The sequence below is a fragment of the Pelecanus crispus genome, chromosome 1 (assembly GCF_030463565.1).
Source record: "Pelecanus crispus isolate bPelCri1 chromosome 1, bPelCri1.pri, whole genome shotgun sequence".
Lineage (NCBI taxonomy): Eukaryota > Metazoa > Chordata > Aves > Pelecaniformes > Pelecanidae > Pelecanus > Pelecanus crispus.
Window position 1 is genome coordinate 85327212 of NC_134643.1, and position 24358 is coordinate 85351569.

At 39.5% G+C, this 24358-nt stretch overlaps 1 protein-coding gene across 2 annotated transcripts; it reads left to right on the forward strand.

Moving 5' to 3' along the window:
• Positions 1-110: 110 nt before the first annotated feature.
• RAD51AP1 (RAD51 associated protein 1) lies at positions 111-8509 on the forward strand. 2 transcript variants are annotated; one of them, XM_075723597.1, is made up of 9 exons: positions 111-136; positions 1035-1084; positions 2460-2601; positions 3382-3491; positions 3836-3910; positions 4561-4713; positions 5859-6014; positions 6879-7025; positions 7911-8509. In XM_075723597.1, the coding sequence occupies exons 1-9, from the start codon at positions 117-119 to the stop codon at positions 8036-8038; spliced, it is 981 nt and encodes a 326-aa protein (XP_075579712.1). In that variant the 5' UTR covers positions 111-116; the 3' UTR covers positions 8039-8509. The 2 variants fall into 2 exon arrangements, with proteins under 2 accessions (XP_075579712.1, XP_075579717.1); XM_075723602.1 differs by lacking the exon at positions 3836-3910 and having other exon boundaries at positions 6891-7025.
• The last annotated feature ends 15849 nt before the right edge of the window (positions 8510-24358 follow it).

Sequence of the window (24358 nt, forward strand, 5' to 3'; positions counted from 1 at the left end):
GCTGCTGCGGGTGCCGCCGGCGCCCAAGGAGGGAGGGGGCGGGGCAGCAGCACCGTCACCGGCGCGCGTGCCCCGCCCCCGCGGCCCTGGGCCGCCGCGCGCCGCCCGGAGCGGGGATGGCGCGGCCGGTCAGGAGGTGCGTGCGGCGACCCGCGCGCCGGGCGGAGCGGGGGCGGGGGCGGGCGAGGGGCTAGGCGCGCGAGCCGCCGGTGCCGCCGCCGTTGGCGCCGGCCGGCCCCGAGGCGCGCGGGCGCCCGGTGGCGTTTCCTAGAAAGCGTCGGGGGCGCGCGCGCCGCCGGCGACCGTTGCCGGCTGAGGGAGCGGGCGGGCTGAGGGAGGGAGCGGGCGGACGGACGGACGGACGGACGGGTTCTCTCCTCCCCTCAGCCCTGCGGCCGCCGTGCGGGCCGGGCCCCGCCAGAGCCCCCCCGCCTCCAGACTGGGCTCTTCCGTAGCCTGCCGTAGCGCGGGGCTCCGGGGCGGGCCTGCGCCGTTTCCCTTCCAGCTGGAGAGAAGCGCGGGGCTTCTCCCCGGGGCGGGCGGCGGGGGCCTGTGTGTCCCGCGAAGAGCAGCCCCGGCGGGTGGCCTCCCTCGGGTGGCTCCCCGGCGGAGGGGCGGGCTGGAAAGCCCTGCCCGTGCCCCCTCTGGGCAGGATACCTGCGCCGACGGCGCCGTCACGTAGGAAACGGCCTCGGGGCTGCGCGGAAAACGCGGTGCAAGTGCCCCAAGGGGACCCGGGAGGTCAGTAATTCGAGTTGCACGGTAGCAGCTCTGAGGCGGCGTGCACGTAAAGAGAAAACGATGCTCCCACAGTGAGAACAACAAAAAGCACTGCTATTTTAAGATTTAAAAAAAAAAAAAATCTAGACGCGATCCCTAATAACCTTATTGTATGCAGCAACACTGGTTATACATACATTTGAACAGGTGTTGCTTTTTTTTTTCTTGTACAACATGACGTACCCAAAACCCAAGTGTTAGCAAGTCAGGGTGCTCAATCTGAAAGGATTAATGGTGTATGTTTTTTGCCACAGGAACAAGAAAATTGTTGATTATTCTCAGTTTGGGGATTTGGAAGATGATGGTAAGCGGCGTATTCTTGTACAGACCAAAAATGGCAAACGCTAATGTCACCACCCAAAACATCATCAGAGTGTCTGTCATGAATTAGTTCATTGAGAAGGCTGTTAACTGTTTTCGCTGGAAGTAATCTGGGCACACTGTTAAATATCCTAATTCAAGAAGAATATGATGGCTGTAAGCCAGAGAATAGCAACAGGAAACTGGTGAATACATTGAGACTTGTTGCAGGAAAATCTGCTTCTCCCAGTGCCTCAATTTTCGGTGGTTATTGGTTGCTCCAGGTTCTCCTGATTATCAGTTCACAGGATTGTAAATCAGAATATAAAGGAGGCATGCATCATCTGTGTGTAGATCTAACATTTCTCCTATGGCTCTGTATCTGACAGGTTTTGGGTGAGGAGATAGCAGTCAAATTTTGAGTTCCATTGATAAGAAAAATAGATGGCAGGCTATTTGTTTTCATGACAGTCCTCTACTTGTAAGCACTAATGGGTGTTACGGATTTTTCTTACAGAATTTGTGTGCTTTCATGGGTTTTTTTGTTTTCCCCGTGCTGTTTGCAGGATACAGGGAACAGTTTGAATTGGTGGGAAGGGGATGGCAAAAGTAAATAATGTTGAAGGTCTCATATGAATCATAGGGATTAATGCAGGTTCTTAGTTTAAATGTGCTGCATGATGTTAATTTATAAGTGACCACTTGTAATATTAAAGAAGAGGGTAAATTCTCAGAAGCATTAGTGATCTTATCTAAGGTTCTCCATCATTTAGAGAATACTGAAGTTTTTTTTTTCTTTATTTTGCACTGTGATCTGCAGTGTCTTCAGTTGGAAGAAAGGCAATTTTCACACCTTCTAATTTTCTTTGAAAATTGGAGAATTTGTATTGTATTGTATTGCATTGTATTTGGTAAGAGGCAATAGGAAAATGGTAGAAAAAGGGGAGCAGCCTACATTTTTTAAGAATGGGAGTCATGCGGAACAATTCCCAAAACACCAAGACCTCAAACTTTTTAATGACAGCGATTACTATTATAACGGATTGCTGTTCATCATATCAAAAGGTGAACTTCCAGTTATTGAAAATCTGGTAACACATTGGATATTAAAGCTTTATTGCCTTATTGGTAATAAAAATTGAAATCATTACCACTTGAATAAAAGCATACGCAAAAGAGGTCTTGCTAAATTTTCATTTAAAATACATTTAAGGATTGCATAGTTATAGTTGTTGTGTTCTTTAAAATTAGAATTCATTTCAAAAAGGTTGTCTTTGGTATATTTTCAGTGTGTGATGAAATTAAGTTGAATGACTTCTTTTGGCCATATGGAAGAATATAGGAAAACTCATTAAAGCTTGTTGCTATTTCCCAAACAGATGAAGACTTTGCATGTATAGCTGCACCTTCAAGCAAAAAATCCAGAACACAGCTCAAGGAACCAAAGAAGGAGAAAAAAGAGAAGCAAAAAAAGCCACACAAAGAATTGACTCCATCACAAAAGCAGACACCTAGTAAAAGGTAAGAAATGTTGAAGTGTGGTCAACTCTGTGTAAAGCTGGATTTCAATAACAGTATTTGTTTTTTCTTTTTCCCCCCCCCTAGAGTTTTAAGCAGCTGAGAATAAACAACTAACATGTTAGTGTGATAAAGATTTTCAGCTTTATTGGTATAGTTGCAAATCAGGGATAATGTGGTTATGCATAGAGTCAGGAAAACTTGCCTGAGTTCGGTAGCTACGTCTATTTTGTTACAGCTCTAAAAAACTCCAGCAAGTGGCCTGCATAGGTGCAGAAACAAGTTTGCATGTCTGATCTTGTCTTGGTATGTCTACAGTGCAAAATAACTATAACAATTCTGAGTTACTGAGGACTTCTAAAACTGAGAAATATAAAGGCAAGTTTGACTCCTTAAAAAAGAACGTATTGAAAGCTTGATAGAAAGTACAGTGTAAATGAAAAAAAGAAATCTGATTATTTTGGTGGTAAAGTTGTGTATGAATATTAATTTCAGTGTGATATTTCAAGCAAATGTAATCACCTGTTTCTGTGATAATATCAATGATTAGTTCACATATATACATAAATACATAATACTTTTAAGTATTAGTGTGTGCTTTGTCTAAATCTTTTCAGGAAGTAATAGTCATAATATGATATGCTACAAGTATGTATTGAAATATTAATCTCTTTATAAGTATTTGAGTTTTAAAAAGTTAAGTGAGTCAGAAGTCGATCTATTAACACTCATGTCATCATTTCATTATTTAGCATGCTTGTTGGGTTTTTTTTTTTCCCCCAGGATATCCTTGGATGACAAACTTTATCAAAGAGATTTGGAAGTCGCCTTAGCCTTATCTGTCAAGGAAAAATCTGCAAATATCCCTGAGATGCAAAATTCAGAAGAACAAGGTTATTTGACAGTTCAATGCAACACTCTTTATTTATATGTAGTGAATTCAAACATGACTTAATTTATTTTATAGTGAAATAGGTTGAAAGTCATGTTTTATTTCAAGATGTCATGATAAGGAAATGAGAATTTCTAGGTAGTGCCTGTCTTCTTATGTTTTTGGTTCTTTTCTATGAGAAAAATAACTGTTCTGTAAGATCTTCCAAACATATAGTTTGATAAGAGACAGATAAAAATGTTAGCTGTTCCCATTTCTTAATATCTTGACTTTTTATAATGTGTTTTTTGTATACTAATATTTTATATTATTTTTTGTATGTTTGTTTTCTGGATCCTAAACCAGATAAGAATACTGAATCAGAGAATGTACAGAGGAGACCCCTTTTTTCCAACTGCAGTGTAGACAGTGAACTTTTAGGTAAGCAGTCATACTCCGTCTTTTCAGAAATAGTGTTTCAAGATGCATTTAAGTAGCTTATTTATTCTTCATTTCCATTGGTTTCTGGTTTTCATTTACATGGAAAAAAGAGTCTTTATCTTAAGTGAAGACTGGAAGATGAAGGATGTGTTAATTTCTTCATTAAAAATTCGGTCCCAGTCTTAAAATGGGAAAACCTCTGGACTGCTGAATGAGATTGTTACAGGTCTCTAAAACTTAGTTGGAAAAAGCAACAGACTTGATGTTTTTAGATGCTGAGTTTATGTACTTCTTCAAGAAGGTACACTTACCCTCAACTCCTTAATGGGTTCATAATGCCTAAGTATCAAATAAACATTTGCTGTACCATTGGAAACTTTTTCATTTTTCCAGTTTTATTTTTGGTCTTCTGTCCTTTCGTTAGTTTGATTAGAGATAAATGTTGATTACTTTCACAACCAGAAAGTCAGGTATTAGGTAAGAGAGTAAAATGAGAATCACATGAAAACAAGTGCTGATGATATGCTTCTGTGTAGTTTACTTCAAAATCACAAAAATGAATTCTGGGGACTCAAATACCTGCTGCTTTTTGAGAAGGAGAATAGTTTTATTGTGAGTTTGAATTAATTAGACCACCTTTCGTTTTCTAGGTCTCAATCGGGTTATGGATGATGATGTACCTAGGGGTGACTGTAGGCAAAGGACAGCAGCATCTAAAGTTCCAGCACATCAAAAGAAGTTACTGGCCATTGACAGTGATGACGGAGAGCATGCTACTGACTCTGAGCCAGAGTCTGTATCCAGTAAGTTATTCTCTATAAAAACGCTCTCCTTAGATGTGCTTTGAATGTGATGCCTTACATTTAGGTTATATTTTCAGTGAAATGCATACTGCTTCTACTGTATCTTCCCTCCTACCCCTTACTGAAGCATTATCTTTTAATACTAGCGGCATCTCAATTGCACTTTGACACTAAATCTGAACATTGGACCTTATTCATACACGTTTCCCAAACTGGCAAAAATTATATTTCTTCTCTGCATTTGCTGCAGTATGTCAGAAAAAATTTATTCTACCCTCTTTGTCTGGGAAATTTTCGTCTCTTTAAAGAACCTCTGTTCTTTTTTCCAGTTGTTGTCTGGGGTTTGCATCAAAGCAGTGACTCTGGAGTTGTGTCAGGTGTTAGTACTTTCAGTATTGGCTTTGTTTAAGCTTATTTAAAAAAATAAGTAGCCTCTCTTCTTTCCTTCCTCCACTTCTCAACTCTTAGAAAACCGTGCTGCATCCGATTGGAGGTCAGCCTAGCCTCATACTCTGCTTCTGGTAGCAGCCTAGTATTGAATGCCTGCAGAATATGGTAGATGTCTGTCTCTCATTCCCCAATGGTTAATGTGTCTGTATACATTCTTTTATTCATTACTGCAAGGTTTATTGGAAAATATTTCTAGAATTGGCAGAGAAATAAAATATCAGGGGAATAATCCAGATATTCCTGTTGATAGGGAACTATTTTTAAGATTTGCTAATATCTGGGTTTTTTTAATAATAAATCTATAAAATCTTTCTTACAGCTGAAATTAGACATAGTGTTTTCCCACTTTAAATAGTCATGACTAAGAATATGTAAAAATCAGAAGCCCTGCCAAGTAATTTTAACTTTTTCATCTTGCACATGTGGAATATTGGTAATTCTGCTGTTAAAATCATTATTGTATGCATTTTATACCAGGGCGTTCCATCATTAAAGTATAGAGCAAGAATTTTGTGAATACAGAATGTTTTATGGAGGCTATTCCTTTCTCAGTTCAGCATATAAATACATGCAAATTTGTTTTACTATATCCTTAAGATATCCTGGTTCTTTATGTCCAGAATGTGATTAGAAGGCCCTGGAGTAATATTAAATTGTATTTCCTGTAGAGGTGACATCGGTTTTCCTTGCTGTAGGTGAGGGTTCAGAAGAAGATTCAGATTATAGTGAAGGTGATGATGAAGACTTTGCTATGGAAAAGAAGAAGGCCAAAGGAAATAAGAAGAAAACCAAGCAAAAGATGCCAGCCGAAAGAGAGAAGAAAACTCCCAAATCCAAGATTAATACTACAGGTAAGTTTGTACTATGAATTTGGAATAGACTTCTTTATAATAAAAGTTCCTTTTCTCTGAAAGAACAGGTAAATTTGGCTGACAGACTGACTGCAAGGTTATGATGAAAATTACTATAAGCAGAGTAAAGGGAAGAGAGTAGAAAAAAAAAATCCTGAAAGAAAAAACGCTGTATACTAAGCTAACACTCCTTACAATAAAAGCAGACAAGTGAATTGACAGAAGTTATTTCTTTTTAAACTATATCTAGCTTTTAAGAAAAGGTTAAATAACAATGAGTGATCTGAGGATATATATTTTTTTTTTAAATTATAATCTTAAAGCCTCCTCTTGCAAGTTGTATTTATGATTTTTTAATTCAAGAATAGCTAAACAGTGCTAGTTGTACTAACCGCTTGGTGAAAAACATTAAAAATGCATGCAGAGTTAATTGCTCACTGTGTTGCTAACAAAATTTACTTTAAATAGCTTAAGAAAAATTCTTGTCATGATGTTAATCTTGTGTCTGACTCAGTACTGTGTTTAAATTTCAGGTTTAGTTTAAATTAGTTTTAGTTATGACAAGGAATGGTTTGCTTTGTGTAGCTGACAGAAGAATCTTCCTTCTTAGAAATTTGGTATCTGGCAGATCTTCAACAAGAAATTGTTACACTGCTTATTTTCAAACCAGGATTGAAATTCTAGAGTGTAACAGGACTGACTGTATAAATATATGATGTTAAAGATGTGACAATCTAGTAATACACTCTTTATTTCACTCAGTGTGGAGAGTTTGTGCTGTACAATGATCTATCATCTTATGCAGTGTGATCGTTTCTCTGCTGAAGAGTATCTTTCTAAGGTCAATTTTATTTTCCAACTAAGTGTCACCTGTAGTTCCTCCTTCACGGATAACAGAACAAAAATCTGAGCCAACACAAAAGATGTTGTCCAGTTCTTCAGAACCAGTTGGGAGGCCTTTACATACATCAAGTCCTGTTACGGACAAGAAGCCTAAGTGGATACCACCAGGTACCTGTAAGATTGTAACTATAAACAGATATGTTAGTTGACTTAAGTTTTTAGCAATCTCTCCTAAAAACAAACAAATAAGCAGTATTTCAGAAAAATTACTGCTCTCTTACAACGAAAGTTATTCTTTTGACATTATATTTAAAAAAAAAAAAAAAAGAAAAGCTATCTCTGTGCTTCTCTTCCTCTTACAGCATTATCCTTAACTCCTTTATGTGGGGAGGATAATAAAATATTTTCCAGAGTGTGGATCAAATCTTAATCAAGAGATTGTCTTGTGGCCATTTCTCTCTTATTAAGAGCTGTCTTTATCTCTGGTATGTGCTGCATTATTATCTATTCTAAACGAATAATATTAGAAAAATATTGGAGTGTTTTAACTGCTCTAGTAAATCGAATGCTTAGAAGCTTTATTTTCTTAAGGTGTTTAAGCATGCTGCTGCTAACTCCTGCCTCTTTCTTTGATTTTCCTTCATATTTGCTGTTCTTTTCTGTACATGTTTCTTTCTGTTTGGCTCCCTTCTCTCAAGCCTCCTTTTCCCACTTGGAATTGTGTTCAATTGTGTGATTCTCTGTGGAGCACCTGAAAATGCACGGTACACTGGGAACAGCTTTATGTGCTTGTCCAGTGTTGCTCCAGTGTGTTGCTGGTTAATTAAACTGTGCCCCATACCTGCTATGTTGGCTCCCAAATAACTTGGTTCCCGGTGAGTATGCTGATTTTCATGTGCTTCTGTGGTATGTTATTCAGACCTTTTTGCAATATCTTTAGAATACTTCTTTTGTTCTGCTATGAAACCTATAAAGAGACAGCAGTCATATGATTTTTTTTTTTTTAACCTCTAAACTTCTTACACCTTCTTTTTGTTTTAAAATTATTTTCAGCTGCATCAGGAAGCAGTAATAACTCTATGAAATATGTTTCGCTTAAGTCACCTACTCAGTGTCTTAGACTCGGCCTCTCCAGACTAGCAAGAGTCAAACCACTGCATCCCAGTGCTACCAGCAGTTAAGTGGTCAGTGACAAGGTGCCACGTGAAGGAAAAGACTTTGGAAAGTGTTTCGCTTATAAATAGAGGGTGGGCAGCAAAAGCTTCATGGTGTTGTCCATTTTGGAGGACTGTTGTTTATGTATGTGTCTAATACTATGATGAGTTTTTATTCTGCAAAATGCTAGGCATCCTTAAGTGCTACTGAACAGTAATATTTAATCAAGGTGACAGCTGGATCACCAGCTCTTTGATGTATTATACTCAGAGATGTGGGTTTGTGATAATTTTAATTCTCTGATACCTAAACTCTTGGCATTAAAATAGTCTAGACAGCACTATGTCACTTACAGAATTTAATATCTCAGATGGATTCTTAACACAAGTGAAAGTCACAGTTTAAAAAATATCTCTTGGAAGAGGGAAGTTATCACTTTCCACCCACTTCTTGGAAAATTTGTCACTTCTCTCTCAATATCTGTTAATGTTTGCATATCTGACGTGGATTTTAATAACTTTTTATGTATTATAGATATAAATGTTTTTTAGAATGTTGTATTTTTTAAAAAACTAAAATAAAATACTTTATATAGTCTAATTAATCGTATTAATTGACTTTATTAATTTTGAAAATAATTTCTAAATTTTGGCTACAGTCCAGCAAATATTTTTGCATGTGCATACTCTTATTGGAAGTCAACAGCATTAGCCACGCTCAGACGGTGAGGATTTTGCTTGGAGCTCCTTAGTCTTCATTGAAGACCATGGTACCAGGCATAGTTCATGGATTTTGTCAAGTGTTGAAGTGATAGTTCCTGAGTAATGAGACTGAGCTTTCAAACTTATTAGTCCACAATGTAAGTAATTTCCTGTCTAAGCATGTTGACTATGTCAGACGACACAGCAGATGCATTTCGCCCTGTATTACTTAAGGGATCTGGTCATGACTAAGTGAATTGCATTAACAAAGGAACATACAGCCCTATTCAGAGTAATTGTACAGATAAAAGCATGGTGCTGCCTGAAGTAAAACTACGGTATGACACATTACTTTTTAACTGTATAGTACTTACGTTATTAAAACAAGATACTAATAAATGCATATTTATTAAAAACAATATGCATATTGCCTTATGGAAGGAATGAGAAGAAATCTGTGGATGAAAATCTGTTCCTCAGAAACAAGGAAATGCCCACATTGTGACATATAATCTCGCATCATCCACATTTTGGATACCTGACTCCTGGCATGGAATCACATAGGCCTGAGTCAAGTGTGGTCCAGTGAGCTGGACTTAGTGAGTTTAGGAGGGAAAGGCACACGCCTGCTGTCTCTAGTGCTCGTCTGACTCGTTCATGAGTTGTCTCAGCTTGCCAAAATGGCACATCAAAAAAATAGAAGTTTGCACCAGGCTGCCATTGATGAGCTTGAAACTCCTTCCAAAGAGGTGTGAAGCAGGAGTACCCACAGGAGGAGGAAAGGTAGGTGTCCCAAGAATAATGCTTGTGACAACTAGTATGTAATACGTACATTATGTTATTCCTCTCCTTGATTCCCTTTCTTTGTGTTTACTTAGGTAGCCCCTTTCTGAGGTGTACACTGGATAAGCGGCTGCAGTAAAGCAGGAAGCAGAGAGAGGGTTGGGCCCCAGGGTGGTTCGTTGCAGCATCCCAATCCATTGCCCACTGTTGATGCTTCGGTCCTTTTCTTTCCACTGGAAGTGGTCATGCAAAACAACATCTATATGGTCCCTCAGTGCATTGCAGTCACCAGGTCTCTTTCTGTTGAAATTAAACTGTCATGAATTGTTTTGCTTTTATGGGTTTTTTTTTTTCAGGGATAAATATGGATTGCATGTAGTTGCGTGTTTTTTCTTGCTATAGGGAAATTTATGTAACAATGCAAAGTATTTTCTCAGTGTGGTGCTTCAGGAAAATCTACAGCTGCTAGATTTAGTAACCCACTTTTTTCCTCACTCTCCTTTCATCCCTTTTTTTCCCCCTCCACAAAGCATACATTTGAGGTTTGTGTTCCTCTGGTTTCAATCTTGGCATATATCAAAAATTATGTAATTTGCAGTCGGCCACCTGTCCTTGAGCCCCTCCTTAAGTTTGTATGGGTTTCCAGTTCATGAGGATTTTCCAGTATTTCTCTACTTTTTTTTTTTTCCTGAATGAACGTTCCACATAAGCAATTTAAAAAAATGTCTTTGAAAGGGAGGTAGTAAATATTCTTCATTGTATGTTTCAAAGCTAGTCTGTACCTGATCTGAAGAAAACAGGTCTTGCTGGTAGGTGGAGATTATCTGTATAAAAAATTACTTATTTTGTGTCCTTATTAAAGGACATGGTCAAAAGCAGCCAAATTGATTTAGGGGCTGTAATTGTTACAGTACTTATTTCTTATGTTAGTAACAGAGAGATTGTCTGTGTTGTTCCAGCTGCTTTCAACCTTGGAATTTTTTTTTTTTTCTGAAAATAACATTTACAGTTCCCGTGTTGCTCTAAATTTTAAACAGTGCTACATAGAATTGTCTGTGCATCATTTCTTCATTAGTTGCACAATGGCATAACATGAAATGCATTTTGATTTCAATTTGTAAAGCAATCAGATGGTGTATTGGTTTGTGTGTCAGAGTTTACAGTTTTTGCATATTTGCTGTTTTAGAACTGCATCTGTATTAGTAAAAAAGTAAGAACAAGATTGTTAAGGGATTGCTATTTGTGGATGTGAACTTTGCTGACAGCGCCCTCAGAGTCATGACTGTGAGTAGATACCCTGTCTGATCTAGAGATCATTTCTTGCTTCAGAACAGCAGAAGGTTTTTCCAGCGTTGATTGCAACTCCAGATATTCCTAGAGATGGAATCAACTGCACGGTCGTTGAAAGCTGCCTTTGCATGGCTGTGTGAGCAGTTCATTTGCTGTGCCCACAGGGGCACAGGTTGGTCATACAGAACAAGGCTGCATCACAAAAACACTCTGCAGAATTCCACCAGCCTGAAGACGCTGTGCTCTAAGACTGATGCATAGGCTTGGTCTGAGACAAGCTTAAAAAAACCCAGTTGAAAATGGCTAAAATCTAGGGACACAGCAGCATGAAATTGCTTCAAATATTCATAAAGCAGATTTATGTACCTCCAGACCTACAATGTCATCAGTGCATCTCTCGCTTCCTGCTCTCTTTGAGTGTACTGATAATGCCACAAAAAGAGAGGAGCAGGAGCAGGGAGGTGATTGTTCCCCTGTACTCAGCACTGGTGAGGCCGCACCTTGAATACTGTGTCCAGTTTTGGGCCGCTCAGTACAAGAAAGACATTGAGGTGCTGGAGCGTGTTCAGAGAAGGGCAACGAAGCTGGTGAAGGGTCTGGAGCACAGGTCTTATGAGGAACGGCTGAGGGAACTGGGGTTGTTTAGCCTGGAGAAGAGGAGGCTGAGGGGAGACTTTATGGCTGTCTACAACTACCTGAAAGGAGGTTGTAGTGAGGTGGGTGTTGGTCTCTTCTCCCATGTAGTTAGCGAAAGGACAAGAGGAAATGGGCTCAAGCTGCATCAGGGGAGGTTTAGGTTGGAAATTAGGAAAAATTCCTTCATGGAAAGGGTAGTCAAGCATTGGAACAGGCTGCCCAGAGAGGTGGTGGAGTCACCATCCCTGGAAGTGTTCAAAAAACGGGTAGACGTGGCACTTTGGGACTTGTTTTAGTGTAGTCTTCCCTTGATTGGTTTAGTGTGGACTTGGTAGTGTAGGTTAATGGTTGGACTGGATGATCTTAAAGGTCTTTTCCAACCTAAACGGTTCTATGATTCTATGATTCTATGTCTGCACTAAGATCCGTGAGTGACATCTTGGCAGTTAACATTGATGCTTTGCCACAGCAACTCTGGTTTCGAGTACCTTTTAATGCTTTAAAGTTTAGACTTTAGGCTTGATAATCCTAATAATAAATGCAGAGCATTATTTAAAGGAGAATATTCAAATAGGATATAAAGCAAGAGCAGGGCTCGGTCTTCCTGATTTGGTTGGACACAGGGTTTCAGAAGATGCTAAACAGACATGCAGCAGATGTATTCTTGGAACCTCCAGCATCAGAATGAATAGAACAGAACAGAACTGAACCGAATATTTCAGTTGGAAGGGGCCTACAACAATTATCTAGTCTAACAGCCTGACCACTTCAGGGCTGACCAAAAGTTCAAGCATGTTGCTAAGGGCATTGTCCAAATGCCTCTTCAACACTGACAGGCTTGGGGCATTGACCACCTCTCTAGGAAGCCTGTTGTCTGACCACCCTCTTGGTAAAGAAATGTTTCCTAAGGTCCAGTCCGAACCTCCCCTGATGCAGCTTTGAATGATTCCCACGTGTCCTGGCACTGGATGCCAGGGAGAAGAGATCAGCACCTCCCTCTCCACTTCCCCCCCTCAGCAAGCTGTGGAGAGCAATGAGGTCGTCCCTCAGCCTCCTTCTCTCCAGCCTAGGCAAACCCAAAGTCCTTAGCTGCTCCTCAAAGGAGATGCCTTCCAGCCCTTTCACCAGCTTTGTTGCCTTCCTCTGGATGCATTCAAGGACCTCCACACCCTTCTTAAATCTGTGGGGCCCAGAATTGCACACAGTGGTCAAGATGAGACCATACTAGCTCTAAATGCAATGCGACTGTTGACCCTGCTGTCAACCAGCACCCCCAAATCCCTTTCTGCAGAGCTGCTCTCTAGCCACTCCTCTCCCAATTTATACTTGTGCACGGTGTTACTCCATCCCCGGTGCAGAATCCGGCATTTGTTCGTGTTAAATTTCATGCCATTATTCATTGTCCAATGCTCCAATCCATCTAGGTCCCTCTGCAAGGGAGGGATCCCTCTGTTGCATTCAAGAGAATGAAAACCAAGCTCTTGGATCCAGCTTCCTCATTTACGTTCTCTGACTTATCCACGCTCAAGAGCTCCATTGCATAGTCTACATTTGTAGTCAGTGGAAAAGTTGCATTTATTTTCTGTGGCAGTTCTGTTCACTAATGAGATTTGAAAGTGTGCTAAGGAAGTTGGCACTGTGTTTATGAAGCCTAAAGATTTTGCACTGATTTTGAATTCCTCTCTGGTGTTCAGAGAACAGCTGGGATAACATGGTCACAGATGATTATTTCTATGGTGTTGAAATATTACAGTGGGGTAAAGGAGTCAGAGATTTTGATTTAGGAGAATGAGTACTCTTCCTCAAAGGAGGGTTTTATCAGTGCTATGAATATGATTTTTCTTCATCTTGGTTTTCTAGTCAATGTACAAAGGTAAATAATTTCATTACATAAACAACAAACATTAGGAAAATATAAATTAAACAAAGTCATTACACACAATTGAGGGAGTTAGGGGTAGATAAATAATTGATTGTACTGACTGATGAGTTGTAAGTTAGTGGAATAGATTATATTATGTGCAAGTAATCTTTGTGATAAAATCTGGTGTTTAGTGTTTGAGGTGTTTATTATAAAATATTTATCTACTTACTTTAAGTTCTTGAAAATAATTTATTTAGGCTTTGTTTCTATGCTCAGGCTCAGCCCTGCACTGGATTTCAACAAAAGATATCTAAGAACTTGTAACAGAAACTACCTGTAAGATTTCCTTTCATGGGGATTAGATGAAGTAAGTATGGAAGAGATTCTGATCAGTCCATATCCCCAGCGTGGAGGCAGTATCCATTAATCCTGTCCTGACGGAGGCTTGTCTAAATCTTCTTTGAGGGTGGTGGGGAGTCCCCAGCTTCCTCAGGTGATCTGTTCCAGAACTTGAGTCTAGCAGAGCACCCTGTTAGAAAGCTTTTCAGTAGTGATAATGGGATGAAATAAAGTTTGAGTTTTTCATGTAGCCTGTGGGTTTGTTACACTCTTCTACGTCTCGATGTATAAGCTGATCTCTTCAGACTTGTTAGAGCTGGAGTCTAATCAAAGTCTAATGCTGATATATCATGTTGTTTGAATGTCTCTATGCAGGGTAATTCTTCCTCAAAATGTTAACAAACTCATGGATATTGTCTTGCACAGTTTTATCAATCTGAGTTTTTCCCTTGTGTTTCTCTGTCTTGTCCTCATGTTCCTGGTAACACGTCTGGGAAGCAGCACGTGAGAACATCAGAATTTTGCAGCTGAGAAATTAATGCAACTTAACTGACCAGCAATTCTTAGTGAGCAATCACTTCCATTCTTTAGCATTATCTTGTAGAGAATGGTATGTGCAGAGGATGATATGTGCCATTTCTCTATGAAATACGAAAAATCATTAGCTACTACTAAATATGTAGTCAATTGCACATGCTGCTACCATCGTCCTTAATCCATGCCTTTGTGAAGCATTCCATTAATGGCTTCACTAATATTTTGCTTGCAGGTTGGTCATCTATTTGCTCTTGATATATTATCAGTCATGTTACCATCATAAGACAAAGATCACTATTTCAACTTCAATTGTTTCTGAAAAAAAAAAGAATTTACTTTTGATTCAGAAGCTTTCAGCTTGTGAATAATTAATTACATTCAAAAGGTCTGAAACCCAGCCCTCATTTTCCTGGTCTGTATTGGTTATTCTCAGATACTCTGTTAATGTGAAATTCTGTATGTTTGGTGTAGCTAAATAATAAAGGTGTAGCTTAATGCCTACTCAGAGCCATGGGATTTAATAAGGGAAGCAGACCTTTTCCCATTATTGTTGTAATAGGAACAAGAATGCCCAAACGCCATTTCCTGACATCAGTTGCATTAGGAATTCCATGCAACTCCGTGGGCTGCTCTTCCCTAAACTGCTCTTTAATTTTTGACAGAGGGGTTGGGTGTAATTTACAAGATGCACTATCTCTAGGCAGATAAATGTCATCTGTCTTTCATGTTTGATCACTTTTGTTGTCTCAACTTTCTTTTACTCAACAGACTAGTAATGCATCAATGCAAACCACAAAGACGAAAAACCAATGTTACCACTTCCTGTGATCCTCTGTGCAGAAACCTGCTCTTTGCATTTTAAAACGGTTTGTCCTGCTACTTCAAAGAATTATTGGTCTGTCTCCACTCATGTGTGGCATCATTCTCTTGAGAGGAAGACAAAAAGCTGTGAAAAAACCCAGGTCTTATTTGAATTAAAACTCTTTCTGCTGTCCTGGATCTTTCAGTCCTCACACACCCAATATTCATGATGCTTGTGGACATTTTAAACAAAGACTTCGAGCATGCATTGTTCCCATACGTTTGGGATACTGAAAGGCTGAAATGACATTTTCTTATCTTTTGGGGTTTTTTCCCACTATTTGTTTTTTATTTTAATTGCTTTTGAATATAACTCTAATCTCTAAAAAGGTAAAGATTGGTTTTCCCTAGCCTTGGCTGAATAAGAGCACAAAAGGACTTAAAGCTGGACTAATTGGCATTTTGTGTAAAAGACAGAATCTGCATGTTCCTTAGTGTATTTAAACTTCTCTCTGTCTAATGCTCAGGCATCTCAATTCCTCTCACCAAATTCTTTTTCATAATTACAGTCCTTAGTGCCAAGGTAATCATATTTATGGTATCATTAAAAATTAAAAGACTCTGATGAACAAAGAAATCATCTGATGTACAAGACAATAGAACTGATCAAACATGAAAGACAGATGATATTTATCTGCTTGGAGATAGACCATCTTAAAAAGTAGAGCCAAAGATGACAGATTATGTTTCCCTCTTTGAACAGATGAGAGATCTTAGTTGGGTGTTTCACCTTTTTTTTTACTTCCAGTAAATCTGTGTAAATCTTGCTTTGATTCTGTTACTTTTGCAGGATTCATTAAACTGAAGGATTCTAAAGAGTTATCATCAGGAGATTATTTTAGAAATACCTTGCGAACCTCATCTCAGCAGAAACATTCTAGAAGATAGGTGTACATTTAGAATGCAAACAAATGCTTGTAACTATGTAGGAAATCAACGTTAGAGGGCAGTAGATTAAGTTGTTATTCCAGAACGGTAGAGCTATATGGTTAACATTTGTATTTGCTAAGTATACACATATCAAAGAGTTGGATGACATATATGAGCACCAGATGATGTAAATAGAAATAATGTTCTACAATGAAATTAGGAAAAAAAGATAAAAACAGACGATGAGACTATATGAGGTGGTAGTTGCCAGTGTAGTTAGCTGCTCCTCAGGTCTGCTGTAGATTTTTAAAATGTTTGTAGCATTTTGGCAGAAGGCAAAATAAGAATGAAGACATTCAGATATCTATACTGTACTTGCAGAAGCAGTAACTGGCGCTTCTCAGTTGTCAAAGCCTAGCATTTGATTATCCGCTGACTGTGAGTCTTAGAATTCTAAGTGAGATTTGACTCTTAATTCCTACAGAAAACAGATAGACACTGATTTGAGGATAAACTTTTGAGGATAAATCTTTTCTGTATTTGATGGCTATGATTCTTTGAACACAATGTTTTATAAATAATGCAATTATAAATAAATATTACATTACATTAGAGTACTAGTGCCCTCGTACTGCAGCTTTAAACACTGAGTATGTTTTGCCAAACAGGAGGAAAAAAAAAAAAAAAACCCAGAAGGTATTCTAACTAACTATTTTCCAACTATCTCTTTTGAATCTAAACTATCTAGTATAGAAAAACACATGGAAATTTAATAAGCATTAATCATAGAATCATAGAATGCTTTGGGTTGGAAGGGATCTTGAGAGATCATCTAGCCCAACCCCCCCCTGCAGTGAGCAGGGATTGAACCCGTGACCTTGGTATTAGCACCACACTCTAACCAACTGAGCTAATCATCTTACCTTTTGTCAAAGTATATCAACAACAACAGTTTTACTCTAATATATAGATTTTACCCTAGTTCATAGATGGGAGTAATAATGTTAGTAGGTATTTCCTGCATTATGTTATTCAGTTATAAGCCCTAATGTATAGTTCTTTTCCAGATGTTTGCTGTGAGTGTGGTCCAGCTGATTCAGTTTCTCGGTCACCATTTCATAGGGAAGAGTTACCTACAGGTCAGAAAGTGTAACAATAGCCAGATTTGTCATCTTCCCCAGCATAGCTAAGTCAGGACAACCAAAGGCAAGAGAACTGCATAGACCTCAGAAGTTGGAGGCATAGATTTAACTTACCAATAATTCAGAATGCCATAGTGCTTTCCTGTATTGAACTTAGTAGCAATTGGCAGCTATTGTCCAGTGCCAGATGGTTTGTCATCACTCAAATCCTCCTTCATTCTCTGTGCTCCTCTCACAAAGGCCAGTTGCAGTTAAGCACTTGTACTTGAAGCAGTGCAGGGAAATCTCTTCCTGTGCCTTAAGACAAACCTCCCTCTAAGGAGCTGGAGTGGACCAAGCCCCCAGCGGTGGCAGGGTAGACCATGTCTTAGCTTCGCTTGCTCCTTTCCTTTTGCACATTCGATTGCTGTCTCAAGAAGGCACTTCTCTCCTGATTTTGCCTGTGTAGGATGTTCAGAAGAGCATAGCAGGTGGCTCCCACCCTCCTTCGCAGCCTGGCAGCCCATGTTTTTCAGTGCATTGCACCTGCAGCCTCCTCTGTGACACAGCCAACATACTCTTGACCACCTTCTACTGTTGTTGCCCAAAGATTGTCCAAAGTTTTCAAAGATGTGTTGAACTGTCTCCTTGATGACTGAAGGAGACCCAGAGGCCTATTGACTGCGGAACTGCTAACTGTGGGTCCTCTGTGTGAAAACAAAAAGTGATAGTAATAATGCAAGATTCTCAAATAATCCTCTCTTCTCCTCCAAAATTGATATTTTTTTCTAACTCAGGGTTGCACAAATAATAGAAGAATAAGTTATTGGTCTACACAATCATTTATATATTTTTAACCTCTGCTAGTAAGTGAGCCATGCTGTGCCACATGTGTTACACCTCTTGGATTATTATAAAGGGGATTGGAAGGGTTGTGTTTTGCTGGAGGACCACAGGCAGAGTGATGATCAATATGCAACATGGGGAAAATAGCCTTTTTTTTTTTCTTCTTAATGTCAATGAAAGTGAGGCAATCAGTCACTGAGAGACTTGTCGAGGTAGCAATAGAATAGAAGTGAGAGAAAAATTCAAAATTACATCTCTTTTGTATTAAATGTTTGTTCCAATCAAATTTGACATAAGGGACAACTTCCATATATTAGTAGTTTCACAGGTGTCTTAAAACACTCAGACTGCAGAATAGCTGCCTTGCTCTTGAACTCAAGTAATCACAGTACTCCTGATGTCATCAATTCATTCTCAATAAGTCATTAAATGTGGAATTCATAGCTGATTTCATGATACTGGGATTTTTTTTTTTTGGGTTCTCCTTGTGATTTTCACTTTTGCTGGATTAGTCAAGTCCTGATTAATTATTCAAATTCTGATGATGTCAGTTCTCGACAATAATAATCTCTACTTGAGTGTTGACAATTATTCTTTTAATTATTGTTAGCAATTTGGCATAGATTTTGATCTGTTATTTTGGTGCTACCAGGGAAAATCAGTGATCCAGTGAACTGACTGCTGGAAATATTAATGCTTGTGTGGAACTTCGTATTGAATAAGTTTAATGGAATATAGAAGGAAGAAAACATAAGAAACTAAAAGCGAATCAAGTTCCTGCTATATATAATGTGCTGTACGGTCATTTCAAAATTAAGTGAGAATGAAGATTTTTAACACTGCCCCAGCTAATGTATGCTGGGTTTCACAGCTCTATAGAGCAGGGACACAAGCTTTTACTTTCTTCTAAATGTAATCACAAGAGGGATGGCATTTCAGTGTTTAATAAAAATCCATTTGAAAATAATGAAGTGGTAAAAGTTTAAGTTGACACGGAATTCGTGGCTAAGAATTATTGACAAGCTATAAAACAGGATCTCTCTTTTCCTCCTGACATCTATCTTTCTCACCTGGTATGGCTGCCCTTGAGACCATGAGCAGTTAGGAATTGAGAACATTGATTATTCTACTTCTAAAAATCCCCGCAAAAAAAGCCACAGCTTGCTCAGATATTTCCGTGCTCCCAATTTAAATGTCAGACAGTAATGGCAGTGTCAAAGCACAACAGAGATGCTACCAACAGGGTGCTTTCATCGGCATGGCAAGGCAGCATAAACCGACAACCGCTGCTAAAAGAGGCACTCAGATACCTCCCTGACCCTCATCACTTGTCCTTAACCACAGGGAAAGTTTCTGCCACCGTATGGCGAATTGGAAGAGGACTGATGCAGGTTAAAACTAAGCTGAGTTTGCTTTGCTGCTGTAATTTTAACCTGAGTTGGTTTTTGATCCAATTTATTGTAGGACTTCATGAACATTTGTGCTAGCATGAAGAAGGGGACAGCTGAAGATTAAGAATAAATAGCAAAGGGAGAAGCAGACTTCTCCCCCTGCCCCCTCCCCAGCCCCCTTTTAGCAACAGTACTGGTATAAAATGCCCATGAAACTATGGTGCTCTTCTTTGTCCTGCTGTAGTCTGTCTTGGTATGCATGAAGAGACATCTTGGACATCTTGTTGTTCTCAATTGTTCTCAGTCTGGACCTATCCAGACTGCTGCTATTAATTCTAAATATTAGTTTGGTGTATGAAAGAGTAATATTTTTTTAAATCTGTGTTAATTAAACCCATGGTGGGGGAGAGCAGACAATAGCAATGTTGTATATATGCAGTTTCTTCTGTGTTTTCCGCTTTATCTGTGACAACATGTCCCAGTAGGATGCGGTATGTGAGGGATATCTGCCAATTACATACATTTTATCCTCTCAGAATACGACATTGAATTTCAACCAGCTCAATTCAGGAAATCCACTCTTAACAACAGTAACATGATTTAAGTCACCACATCCAGAACTTTCAAGTTTGCTTCAAAACCAACTGAAATTGTGATCAGTCTTGATTTGAGAAGGCTTTTGGTCAGGTCTTTTGAGGATAATAATACCCAATAACAACTAAGATTGTCACATTTTTAATCTTTTTTTTCTTATGATTTCCTGGTGACCTTGGAAAAGCCCAGCAGAATTTGCTGAATGGAGCAATTCTGGGCTGACCTATTGTGGATACCCTAGGAAGGGTATACCCTGCTGTATGACTGTAGAGATTTAATTTGACCTGTGATCTTTTGCACTTGGTCCCTTTTTTTAACAAGGTGTATAATTTCTCCTGCCATGGGGGGGTGTGTCTGTTTAAGAGGGAGATGAGATGATGAGAGAGTTGCCTTTTAGGGTGGCTAAGCCACATTCTCTTCAATGTAGAAGAATTTGTCTGAGCATGTCTTTGTTTAATCAGGTTATGGCAAGAGAGCACAAGGGCTTTTGACACTGAAGACTGCCTTAGTCTCAAATGTAGCGAGACAATAGAATTATACTAATTTAAGGTGCAGAGTTTCTTGCTTCCTGCACTGGTGTCCAAATATATTGTTAAAATGCCTTTAAGGACCATTAGTTGAAGACTCAGAGGCATTTTTCTTTCCCCATTTTCCATTTATAGTGACAGTTCATACTTGGTTATGCCTGGTCTTAAGATTCCAAACTTCAAAAATGAACAATTTTGGTAATCATCTTTCTTTTCGCAGACCCCTATTTCAGTCCAATAAGCTGGAGGGCTCCAAAGGAAATGCTTGTATTTTGAAATCTTTTAAGTTGTTTTTGAAATACAGCAAAATACTAGAAACTCATCCATAGAAATTCTACTAATATTCACTCCATTCACTGCCTGCAGTGTACAGTTTACTTGATTATGGGTTACTCTGGCTTTAACAAATCTTGGAATATTGCTTGTTAAAAGTTATAACTTTTTCAGGAAACTGAAGATAAGGTGGAAATCATAATGATAGATTTATGTAATCTGTAACCATTAGAGTTTTAAAATTCTGCTTGTCCTTGACCACTTCAGCATTCATAGTCATATCTTACATCAGAGGCATTATTTTCTGCAGGACATGATGTATGCTAAAGCTCTGTGTCTGCGTATATGAAGACTCAGCAGGTTCATCGTAATAATTTTAATAATATCTAGTTCTTTTGTAGTGGTTTTAGGTAGAACTCAAATCCCTTGTAAAAGATGTTCTCTTCGGCTGTGTTCACACGGCTGTGCAGAAGTAACCATGAAGCCAGTGCCAGCCTGCAAGCTTTGGAGAAGCAGGCCAGCTGGTATGCTTGAGAGAAAGATCCTTAAGTGAACACTTCTGAGCTCATTTTCCTGCCACGTGGATGGGTCTTAGCGCTCTTGTGCCTTGCCTGGCTACCCCCACCCATTCCATCTGCCCTTCTGATAGATCCCTGCAGCCAGCGCTGCGCAGACATGATGGCCCAAAGCCTTTTCTAGGAAGGTTGAAGTGTGCCCATAAAGCAAAGGCAGATGAGATATATTTACTAAGGGCTGGCTGAATTTAGGCTACCTGCAAAGGAACTGGAAATGTGGAGAGCTGCCAAAGTTCCTGGGAACATTTAAATCAGCAAGATATAGATACAGCACTGAATAGTTTTGAAACCACCATTCAAAGAACGGTCATGGTCTGTATGGGATATATTTTCCACCTCTAATTTATGCATTTGTGTATAGAAAGTCTGATCCTCCTCATTCATCACCTTTGTGCACTGTATCTTCATTAGCCCCAGTGAGGTTGTAATAAACAGTAAGTGATAATAAAGTGTATATTCTCTGCCGAACTGCATACACTTTGGAGCATGAGTGAGCTCGTCTCTGCCGAGAACACCTCCCGCTTCCCCTTTTTTCATTTGCTTTGATTCATCTTTCTTGCCAAAAGAATTTGAAGGCAGATTTTTCCAGCTGCTCCTGAAAGTGTGGGGAAGTATGTTATTAAAGTGATGTGAAGCATTCTGTCCTCCGCACATCACAGCCAGCCTGTTCCTAAGCAGAAACTGTGCCTAACTCCCAATTTTCATCCATATCATTCGCTTGCACATACTGCAGTAGCTCCTCTGTACACTCTTGATGCTTTCTGTGCATGTCCCTGTAAGGGAAAAAGGTTGTATGAGCAAATTTTGGTTTTGTTAACGTGTTACTACTCTTCTGATGATGACGTTATTTTACACTCTGTAGTTGAACATGCAGAGGGTGTCTTTGACATGGGGTAAGAAAATGAGTGTTATTGTCCAAAGTGTGAAACAAGACTGTGGTAACACCAGTAAAAAGACAGGTCAGCACAACCTTTGTGTGTATGGAAGGCAGTGATATTGCAATATTAGAGTCACAAAACTGTTTAGGTTGGAAGGCACCTCTTGAGATCATCTACTTCAATCCCAGTTATTCTTTGTAGAGTAATATGTAATGGTTAAGAAAACAGTTCTCCTTTGAAATCTCCCTAATATTCTGTGTATTTATAATGTATGTGAAGAGAGTATTATTAAAATATTTCTCCCAAATAATAGGAAAGTTCCTTTATTAAATACATATTTCTCCTGAAATGCCACTGGGGCATGATTTCTAACACATTCCTCCTCTCCAAAGAAAAGTGAGGCAAAATATATACTTAAAGTCTTTTATTTAAATTAATGGTAGCAATGCACATGTGCCAGGTGTGGACTTTTTGGCACACCTATCTTTAATGCTCTGATATTAACGTATTAAAATTCAGTATGGGTACTGAGATTGTGTCAGTACCTGGATCTAGCAAAGACTGTAAGCACTCACCTTTCAAGTACATAGAACTGCTTGCATACTTCAGATTAGCTGTGTGCTGAAATATCTTACTGAATCTGTGTCTCAGACTGCTGATTAACCCATGTCTCCCCGACAGAGGTGTTGCCTTAACCACATGTTATTCAAGTCTTAGTTGACTTAATAACAGCATGTGAAATGCAGGCTGCAGTCTGAATCCCATGGGTTTCCCATGGTGTCCAGGCACTGAGAAATATATTTCTAGGCCAGTGGTTGCCAGCTGATGATGCACATCAACATCAGAGGTGAATCAAGGAGGTCTGCCAGGCTTGCTCGCTTGGCCCCTTTGCCAAACACAACGCTGCCAGGAGCTGTTAACGCCCCAAGGAGGCTACAGTGGGGATGGTGGTGCTGCTAGTATGGGAGGCAGTTCAGACCCTTCTCATGTCTTGTGCCCCTTCCTCCTTATACCACAGCACCTCTGTACCTCTGGCTGCAGCCGTAGTGCTGTGCCTCTAGAGAGGCTCAGTACTGCTGCAGGTCTGGGGAAGGAGGTGAACATGGACTCCTAAATGAGGCCACTGGATGAGAGCAGGAGGAAGTGATGGCAGTGAACCACACTGCACTCAGCATGCACCTGCATTTCTGATATGCCTAAGTGCCTACAGCATTTCTGAAAACTGGGTTTTGGCTGCTAGAACCTGTGTAGCTAAATGTAGATGTCTTGCAACAGCTAAAAGCAGATACCAGCAGTAGACAGTCCTGAGCTTCATGTACAGCCCTTGCATGAAGGCAGAACCATTCAAAACACCCAGAGAGAATCACCCATAGCTAGTCAAAAGCAAAATGCAGGCAAAGGGATGTGCCTGGAAGTTGCATCCTGCCTTTACATACTTCCACCTAACCATTAGATCTCTCTTTATTCTTAATCAAAAAGACACATGGATAACGCTGTGTATTTTTTAGTAGAAGCCACGTAATTGCAATTGTGATGACTAAGGATATAAGTGAAATAAGGTTTGGAGAGAGAGGTAATTTCCTTCATCAGCCTAATTCAAAATGTTGGAAAGACACAGCCTTCATCTTTTTGTTGTTGTTACTGTTGTTTTTTCTTCTTTTTAATCTGGGTTCTGTTTTCTGATAATAATTAGTTCATCTGCAGAGCCCAAGTTTGTTCCTGTACTTATCCACTCACTCAGATTATATTTGCCATGTGCTTTTTCTATTAAACTGTTCACTGGCACCTATGATGCAGTTGCCCAGAAAAACTGTGGCCATCTATTTGGTTGTCTGGGACTTGATTTCTTTCAGTTTAGAGTCATAAAAAGTTATGAAGTTTCACATTTTCAGGTGATTGCATATACAGCTACCCATTTTTTTGTATTCAGTTATCTGCTTTACTTGCATCTTGCATTCAGAATTGATCGGTCCAGTTTTGAAAATGTTTTCTCTTTCTCTTAAATTGTCTCTTCTTCCAAGATTCTTCCCAGGTTACCTACTACCAACCTCTTCTATTTAGCTGCAAAAGCCTGTGATGGCCTCTTGGTGTGTAACACTTCACTGTTCTGCAGTGATCTTTTCTTCTTCCTCTTCTACCTTCCTGTTGGCTATGACCACTGGTGTCAGCTTTACACGAGACCACATTTTGTGGCTCAGTCCCTGCCTAGCACCGTTAAGTATCATTAGCAGCACAAAGTCATCCTGACACCTGACTGATA

Bases quoted from the DNA above. Each gene is read 5' to 3' on its own strand.
- RAD51AP1 (XM_075723597.1), top strand. From the start codon at position 117: ATGGCGCGGCCGGTCAGGAG. The intron at 1,085-2,459 runs GTAAGCGGCGTA...TTTCCCAAACAG, and splicing joins TGGGGATTTGGAAGATGATG to ATGAAGACTTTGCATGTATA. The intron at 6,015-6,878 runs GTAAGTTTGTAC...TTTCCAACTAAG, and splicing joins ATCCAAGATTAATACTACAG to TGTCACCTGTAGTTCCTCCT.